Below are 9,293 nucleotides of genomic sequence, written 5' to 3' on the forward strand. Positions count from 1 at the left end.
CTCCCATTTCCTGTTTTTCGTGTGGTCCTATGGATGATGGCAGAGAAGAGACCATGCGGAGGAAAGCTTGTCACTCTCCTACTGCTAATCGGCAATAATTTCGATCAGGATCCTTTGTGCTGTCATCGCTGCAAAAATGAGACAGATTCTTTGTCACAGCCAAATGAACGTTGTTTGGTTTGGCTCACCTGAACGACTTGATGTGCGCCGATAAACTGAACTAAACAGTGGAAGTGTCGTAAAAGCCCAAGGGTGTCCCTGAACGCGTGAATTTGATCCAGTCTTTCAATGTGAAGCCGTGCTCATTCTTTGGTTGTCTTTTTTTCTTCCTACTCAGGATGAGGGAGTTCGTCTCTATACACATCGGCCAAGCTGGAGTGAAAATTGGGAGTGCTTGCTGGGAATTGTTTTGCCTGGAGCATGGGATTGAGCCGGACGGCAAGATTGCAAGCGACAGGATGATCAGTGAGGATATTGACACCAACTCATTATTTAGCCACACGAGCGCCGGAAACTATGTACCACGCGCCATCTTCGTCGACTTGGAGCCCACCGTGGTGGACGAGGTGCGTACCGGTGCCTACCGGCAGCTGTTCCGTACCGAACAACTCGTGAGTGGCAAGGAAGACGCTGCAAGTAACTACGCCCGCGGCCACTACACGATCGGCAAGGAGATTGTGGGGGATGTACTGGATCGGATCAGGAAGCTAGCAGACCAGTGCGCAGGCCTGCAGGGTTTCCTAATCTTCCATAGCTTCGGCGGTGGCACCGGCTCCGGCTTCACTTCGCTCCTCATGGAGCGCCTCTCTGCTGACTATGGCAAGAAGTCAAAGATACAGCTTGCTGTCTACCCTGCCCCGCAGGTGCGTGTCTTTAAGAAAACATCTCGAGCTAGTTGGTTCATCACAGAGCAAAACAGCGCAAACTTCACAATGGACAGAGAAGGGCAGACAGCGCCTGTGTCTCGTCTGCCCTTCCCTGTCCATTGTGAAGTTTGCGCTGTTTTGCTCTGCGTGTCTTTACCAGAGTGTGCCTGCCTCCTATCGATGCAGCTGTCTAGTCTGTCAATTTCTTAGTATACATACATTTACGTTGTGTCGGTGACCTCACCTTTGGCTGGGCTATTGGCTGATAACCGTAATGGTACTGGAGCTGTTGCTCATAGCACTCATCCGCGCAGCGTATCTGAAAGCAGTCTTGTCCTTGGCCTACTCCAATTTGCGATCCTGGTGGGCATTGGTTATGAACCTCCATATTCCTGTCCGTCGGTAGTTCAGTGGTCTAGAAAAACGGTTCTCAGCCATAGATGTGTCAGGGACGCCTTGTATACAAGTGTAAGTGGTGGGAGATTCCTTAAAGGGACAGTCTGCTGACTTCAACTATTGTTCCTTGATTCATTCGAAAGCTCCATCCCCAAATTAACGAATACCCTGCTATGGTCCTGAGAAACACGGCAGAACCATTTAGCCCCTAATTTTTTCATATGCTAATGTCGTTTTCTTATTGGCGGTCCGTGTCTGCAAACACTAAAGTCGTGGACACCGACATACAGATAGTATAGTAACTATATATGCAGCTCTATGAACGCGGCGACTGCCGCGCCGTGTAAGTCGCGTGCAGAGCGTGTCATTAACTACTATTCACATATGAAACGATAACTGAGAATATCAAATTATCTTGAAATAAAATGAAATGAAAACTAAATAAGCCCTGTGATGTCTACCGCAGATACCAACAACAGTTTTTGCCTATAGCAGCGCTGCTGATGGTAGCGCCGCAACAAATATGGCATCGTCTTAAATAATAATTGGTGCATAGGAAATGAAAGGCGCAGTATCTGTTACATTTGTTTTGTGGACACCTGAACCGCACCGTAAATGAAGGGAGCAAGGTGGGAGTGAAAGCGGAAAGAGAATGTTGTGCCGCAATTTCGACCACTGGGGGTCTTTAACGTGCACTGACATCGCACAGAACAGGACGCCCCTCCAGTCTAGAACACCGGAGAACGCTCGTGCGGGGCACAGATTTTTTAATGGCCCCTTGGAGTGTCCACATGTTCATTTTCTGCATTCGGCTTGGGCAAGTTTCGAGGCTACTCTGTGCTGCCAAGTCGACAGTGGTGATTAATTGCACTAGCCTCTATATAGGACTATACCTTATTGAGGATTGCTTGAGAGTTTAGTGACTACCAGCCGCAACTACTGATTTTGCCGATGTCTGTCCAAAGCCGTTTTGTCTACCATTCCCTCTCCATCCGTGAAGCTGAAGCGCGAAAGGGAAGGTGTAGACGCGCTGTTACGCGACTTAGCCAATGAGGAGGCGGAGCGGCCATACAGATACATATTCATTGAGAATGGTGCGTGTCACGTTTGAGGTCGTCGCCGCCTTCACCACGAAGTTTTGTACAAGCTCTTGTTACTACGGCCTGGCCAGTTGCGTGTCGCTCCCACGCCATCAACTCCGGCCTCTCCTCGCGTATGTCACCCCTCAGCCTTCACGGATAGGAGACGCGTACGAGAGGTGCTCTAGCTTGCCTCCGCGGCGTTCGCCGCATCTTGAAGCAGCTTGTACTCAACTCCGAGCCTTAAATGGCGCTCGCCTTCAAGCGCACTCCCTTGCTATTCGATTACCGTTCTTCGCCCCGAGGACCTTCATTCCGCGAAAAGTATAGCAGAGCTAAGCCGTGCTTGCGCACATACTTCTCTTTGTAACTATGCAAGTCAGATTTAATTTTTTTCTTCTCTCCTTCAACAGGTCTCCACAGCAGTCGTGGAACCATACAACGCGGTGCTTGTCACTCACGGCACTATGAACTACTCCGACTGCACTTTTGTAGTGGATAACGAGGCGATTTTCGACATTTGCCGCCGCAACCTGGGTGTTGAGTGTCCCTCTCACATACACTTGAACAGGCTGATAAGCCAGGTCGTGTCCTCCATCACGGCCTCCCTGCGCTTCAACGGCCCCCTCAACGTCGACCTCGCAGAGTTTAAAACCAACTTAGTTCCGTTCCCACGGATACACTTTCCCGTCATTGCGTATGGTCCACTCACCTCCAAAGCGAACGCCTACCACGAGGAGGTCACGGTGGCGCAGCTCACCAAGGAATGTTTTCAACCACAAAACCAGATGGTTAAATGTGATACGAGAAGCGGCAAGTACATGGCCTGCTGTCTCCTGTACCGTGGCGATGTGGTACCAAAAGATGTGCATGCTGAACTTGCATCAATAAAGAAAAGCCGCGCCATCCAGTTCGTCGACTGGTGCCCAAGTGGATTCAAGGTATGGTAGCTCTTATCCTGCAATTAATATGCCGCTTTAAGTTGTCGAACATGTTGCAGCCAAGTCACCTACATTTTTGCTCTATCACCAGCATGCTTTTACTCGCACATAGGGGGGCGGTAAAAATGTTTATTACCTTCTATTGCTAGATACAGTAGTTTTCAACATGCACTTCAGTGTCATGCACATCAATTCATGTTGGAAACAGCGCTAACACAGGACGGCGCGAGAACACAACACAGGCGCTGACTAGAAGAAATATACGGCTACCCCGTAATCAAGGCAAACAACTTTCTGCGCGAAAAGATGGCGAAGAAAAAGGGCTCAGCTCATGACAAATTAAACTTAACTAAAGATGAACCGGCAAAAAGGTGAATGGGAGTAACACGATGACCGGAGAAAAACAAACAAGAAAATAGCGATAACAAGGGTAAAATGAATTTTAATGTGCTACAGGCGCGCGTCAGGAATGAAATGAATTGTAAGTGGCGAGGTGAATGGCACGTGCTCATTTCGGAAGGAAGAAGAGAAAATGATAACAGAAAAGGGCATGATATCGGGCGAAAACAAACAACAACAAGGGTAAAAGCACATCAGGGAGGCGGCTGGCGAGTATCAGGACTGATGCCCAAAAAAGCGATTTCTTTTGAAAGTGTGATAGACGGCGTGCTAGCACAACTGTGATCTTTCTTATTGGTGTGAAAGGCTTCCCAAATTTCTCGAGCATGCTGGCTGAAATATTTCTTGATGATGCGGGATTTGTCAAGCAGGGGAGAGCATTTGCATCTGGTGCTGTGAATCACTAGGTTAGACCCGACATATGGCATTCGGAGAATTGGCGCGTTCACGCAACCTGTCATTAATGCATATTTCAGCCTGCCCTACATAGGACCTGCCACAGGGCCGAATGGCAAATCCATTAATGACCGGAGGTGAGCAACCTCATGAGGTTTCGACCTCAACCTCAAAACGACCTCAACCGCAGCCTCATGCGTGAGTTTGAGATTGAGGGAGGATGTAACTTAGTGAGGTCGGCTTGTGAGGTCGAATTAGTATTGTTTCCCACAACGATAAAACAGCCTGCAAAACGCCTTTCGTAATGCTTGTTGTGTACATTATTTTGGTTACCAACGCGCACATACCGAACGGTTTGTGTGTGCGTGTTGCGTTCGACACGAAAAAGGAGGGGGGGGGGGGGGGGGAGGGGGGGTGCAAAGTCGGCAAGTGCAGCGCAGCAAACGAGTGGGGCCGGACAACGGCTGCAAAAACCCTTCGAAAGAAAATGAAACAAGATATCGCCGCCATTCCGAGCGGGTTTGTGAAGTAAAGGAAAAGCGCGAACTCTAAGGGTTTCCAGACCTACGTGGGTGTGTCGACTTCTCGGATAAAAAGTGAGAAAAAACTAGAATAGTAGAAAGAGGGAAACGCAAGGTCCCGCAACCAAGGCATTGCTCGGGAAAGACGGCACGAGAGAGGAGGGGCAAATAGGCGGAACAAGCTAGAAAACAAAGGAGACGAAGGGAGGCTGGAGATGAATGCCTTGATGAGAAGTCGCCCCACGAAGACCCTGTATTTTAGTAAATAAATTTGCTATTGGTATAGGGTACGAGTAATCCGATGGAAAGCAATAGGACGGTAGGTCGTATAGTTGTATCAGTGAAATTCACTGTTTATCATTATAACTAGTATTAGTTTGCTCTCTGTCGCTAGGCATTAAAACTAACCCTTACCTAAAGAGATGAATTTAATGCGCCCTTATCGAAGAATCATTCAAGAACAGACAGGTGACTGACAACTGCCTATAGAAAGACAGTGTCTATCCAAGCATAGAAGGTGGACACTATGGACACCATCTGATGCGAGAACTGGTTCTGAACCCGCTGTTTTAAATGCAGTCATCTCTTTCTCATACCCTATATGAGCGAGCGCTTTTTTCATTCCCATGTTTGTTTCTCTGAGGGCCCCCCCCCTCTGTTTGACAGCCTGCAGCCAAAGTGGCGGACGCGTCTTTTGTTCGTAAGTTGTGTGGGTTCGTTCGGCTCCGCAGCCGGCGTTCGATCTCAACGCGGACCCGGGAGCCCCTCGGCCACTGCACATACGCGGGCCTCCATCTGTGGTTTGGGGTTCCTTCTGTGATTTTGTGCGTTTGAGGTATCTTTGCGTTTCTGTCAATGGGGCTGAGAGTCACAAGGACAGTGGCAGTGGGGGCCAGAGAGCGAGATGCGTGCACGGTGCTCGAGCGCGTGAATGCGCCAGTCTGCTTCTCCTTTTCTCTGTTTTTTTTTCGGTCCTCTCACGTACCCCTATTTTTCCTGTTTTCTTATTTTCGTTTTGTGTCGTCATTTGCTCTCGTTTATTCACAACCACTGTGTTGTAGCTGCTTTTCACCTCCCCCCCCCCCCCATCTTACTAAAAAAACAAAACAAAAAAAACAACAACAGAAGAAACAACTTCTTCCTCACGCGACATGTCATTTTTTTGTTTGCTTATCTAGCTTTTTGTTGTGCGTTCCCCTACGACTGGCGTATTCCTGTTCGTCGGCTGCGCGGACTTCTGTCGCTTGTCGACCATGCAGGCATCTCATCGTTTCGCAGGGGGCAACACGCCAGTCAGTGTTCGAACTGTGCTCTCCACCCGCTGGCCTTCCTCTCTTCACGGATAAAGTGCAAGGGAGAGTTACGCAGTCGAAGAAAAACGAAACAACTCCTGTAACATGGGATAAGTGTTAACGCTCCATTCTTCCAGTGGGCGTGGTTCTCTCGTCGCGATTAGAAACTAGTGTCTCAGCCCCACGTTCTCATCGCCCCCCCCCCCCTCCCCCCCCTACGGCGTTGCTGAGCAACCGGAAATGGGAAAAAAAGGCGGTATCTGAACAACACACCATGTTCTTCACCATTTGCCGAGGCCTTCTTTTCCTCCCGCGTTCGGACTCCCCGCGAAGAAGGGGGCGCGTCTTTTTGAAGCGAAGACACGCAGCCATAGCCGTGGTCGACAACTCGCTGTAATTTGTGACTTCCGTCCTTTCCAGCTGAGGTCCGCCCCTCTTCGAAGTCTGTCGCATTGTTGCATTCGGCATCCAGTGTAACAGCATGCGTCGAGGACCTCGTCACAGCAACCTATTAGGTGTGGTTACCGCAGATCTAGCGAAGAAACCTAAATATGCCGATGATGTATGCGCACGCAGTTATCGAATTGACAGACATCTAAGATCATTTCCATTACTTTAGCCGCGCAAAAGAAGCGAAAATCACTCTAAATTTGGAATGCATTCACTGCAACATGAGCTTTGTGTGGACAAGGGAGGTAATGGGCGAATTATCTCGAATCCAGCGTATTATTTCGTTAATTTACATGAATGATAAAATGACTGTTCTAAGGCTGCAAATTCAACATTAATTATTATAAGTAGAAGAAAGGGCAATCTTATCAATTATTTTCACGACGTTTGCTCCACACAGCACAACCCTCGTTAGGATTATGGAAAGTAGCGTACAGTCAATAGTGCAATTAAGCGCGCTTTACCTTTTCGTAACGAAGCATCCCTGCATATGGCAATGATTTTGTTCCCTCCACGTCTTGTGGTAAGTCACACGTGAGCTCTTAATTCCATAAAAAAATTTTATGGCATTACCATTTCCGTCTATCCCTGTACATAAGTGGTAAATAAGCTTTGTTTTGTAACACAGATGTAACAATGAAGAAACATAAAATGCTTGCGATTTTGCTGTCCGATTCGATTTGAATTGGTAAAAAAAAAATCGTGCGGAACCACATACAGCACAAGAAAGAAGACGAGAAAGATTCGATTTCAGATTGCAGGAAAAGGTTTCACCAAGAAATTATTACTTGCTTGTTGCAAAGGAAACACTGTGTGACGGTCACAAATATGTGCGGAGTTTCAGTGCAGACTAAAATAACTTCGAATCCAGCAGCTCCAAGGACATACAAGCATTAAAGCGAGAATTACGTCGCATGAAACGTTACCATAACAAAGCAAATTATAATGTAATTTGAAGAGTTGAAACTGACTAACTATAGTGCCGTTATAAAGCCAGCCTGCTATATATCAGTAGCCCCGCCGGAAAAGGTTCATTTTCTTAGCAGTAAGCCTCATCATAATCAACGTTATTTAAAATTTATGTCATCATTCTGGCGTGTCACCGCACAGAATTTGCGCCAGGACGTTTTATTATTAGCGTTTGCAAGTCAAATAGTTTATTGTTTTTTTTTTTTTTTTTTTTTTTTTTTTTTTTTTTTTGTGGTCGAACAACCGACCTCAAACTCACGCTTAGAGTTTGTGGTGAGGTTGAGTGAGGCCGATGGTGGCCTCGGAAAAATTAAGGTGAGGTCACCTTGGCAAATCTCAACCTCAGTGCGTTAGGTTGAGTGAGGGCAGGAAATTTTTTATTGAGGTTGAGCTGATGTTGGGGGGGACTTCTTAAGGTGAAATGCCCACCTCAGTTAATGACAGGCTGCGCGAGCACACTAATTCTCAAAACGCCATATGCATGTGCCGGGTCTAACGTAGTGATTTACAGCACCAGATGCAAATGCTCTCCCCTGCTTGACAAATCTCGCATCATCAAGAAATATTTCAGCCGGCTCGAAAAATTTGGGAAGTCTTTATCATCAATAAAAAAGATCCCAGTTGTGCTAGCGCGCCGTCTATCACACTGCTTTGAAAAGAAATCGCTTTTCTTGTGCATATCAGTCCTGATACTCGTCAGCCGCCCTTGTTGTTGTTGTTGTTTGTTTTCACCGGGTATCAACCCCTTTGTCATCGTTTTTCTCCTCTTCTTCCTTCCGAAATGAGCACGTGCCATTCACCTCGCCACTTACAATTCATTTCATTCTTGACACGCACCTGCAGCACATTAACATTTATTTTACCCTTGTTATCGTTTTTTTTTCTTGCTTGTTCTCATCCGATCATCGTGTTGTCACTCCCGTTCACCTTTTTGCCGGTTCATCTCTAGTTAAGTTTCATTTGTCATGAGCTGAGCCCTTTTTCTTCGCCATCTTTTCGCGCAGCAAGTTGATTCTGGTTGTCTTGATTGCGGGGTTGCGGTATTTCTGTATTTCTGAAATTAGTCAGTTTGCTTGTCAGCGCCTGTGTTGTGTTCTCGCACCGTCCTGTGTTAGCGCTCTTCCCAACATGGTCGTAAACCGACAAGCCCAACTCTTCATTCTTTCTATTGTCATGCACTGCTTTGGCACGGTTCACTAACAGCCATCACAGCTTGGAAGTGTACCTACCCACATAACTTGACTTTTATACTTGTCAGAGATATAATAGCAAGCATTTTTACTCGCCCCCCCCCCCCCCCCCCCCCCTTTTATTCTTATTTTCCACTTGTAGGTCGGGATCAACAACGAGCCCCCGACTGTGGTGCCTGAATCTGACCTGGCGAAGGTGCACCGTTCCGTGTGCATGTTGTCGAACACCACCGCGATTGCAGAAGCATGGTCCCGTCTTGCCCACAAGTTCGACATTATGTATGCCAAGCGGGCTTTCGTATACTGGTATGTTATGGAAGGCATGGATGAAGCACATTTTTCGGAGGCTAGGGAAGACTTGGCTGTGCTCGAGAAGGACTATGAGGAGATTGCCACCAGTGCTTCCGATCGTGGCGAAGATGAGGGTGGCGAAGAGTTTTAGGAAGAAACCTGGTTTTTGTATTTCTTTGTTTCGTTTCTAGAGTTCACCCCTCCCGCTCAGGCCATGGAAATCAATATGGACAGACTGAAGCTACATTTGGTTTCGAGAGCTCTAGTACCTCTCGTGCAGTCCAAGCTCTGTTCAAGCGGGCCTTTGTCTGGTCCAGCTCTAATAAAAAAAAAAAGCTTCTGAGAGCCAAGAAATCGTTCTTCAGAGGTGCCAACTTCATAAACGGAAATTCCCTGGAAGGTGAATTTGGTTACTCTGCTTGTCAAAGCTTTTGGGAACTATGTGTAGACTAGAACCATGTTTCAGATTTGGTCATCATGTCCGAAAAAATAAGCGTTCTACA

General features: G+C 47.3%; 1 protein-coding gene across 1 annotated transcript; it reads left to right on the forward strand.

The window, feature by feature from the left end:
* The first annotated feature begins 338 nt into the window (after positions 1-338).
* On the forward strand, positions 339-8,971 carry LOC146184316 (tubulin alpha-1 chain-like). Its single transcript, XM_084608802.1, has 3 exons — positions 339-863; positions 2,755-3,282; positions 8,642-8,971. The coding sequence occupies exons 1-3, from the start codon at positions 339-341 to the stop codon at positions 8,939-8,941; spliced, it is 1,353 nt and encodes a 450-aa protein (XP_084464928.1). The 3' UTR covers positions 8,942-8,971.
* The last annotated feature ends 322 nt before the right edge of the window (positions 8,972-9,293 follow it).

The sequence above is a fragment of the Amblyomma maculatum genome, chromosome 7 (assembly GCF_055883805.1).
Source record: "Amblyomma maculatum isolate TAMU_Amacu chromosome 7, ASM5588380v1, whole genome shotgun sequence".
Classification (NCBI taxonomy): domain Eukaryota; kingdom Metazoa; phylum Arthropoda; class Arachnida; order Ixodida; family Ixodidae; genus Amblyomma; species Amblyomma maculatum.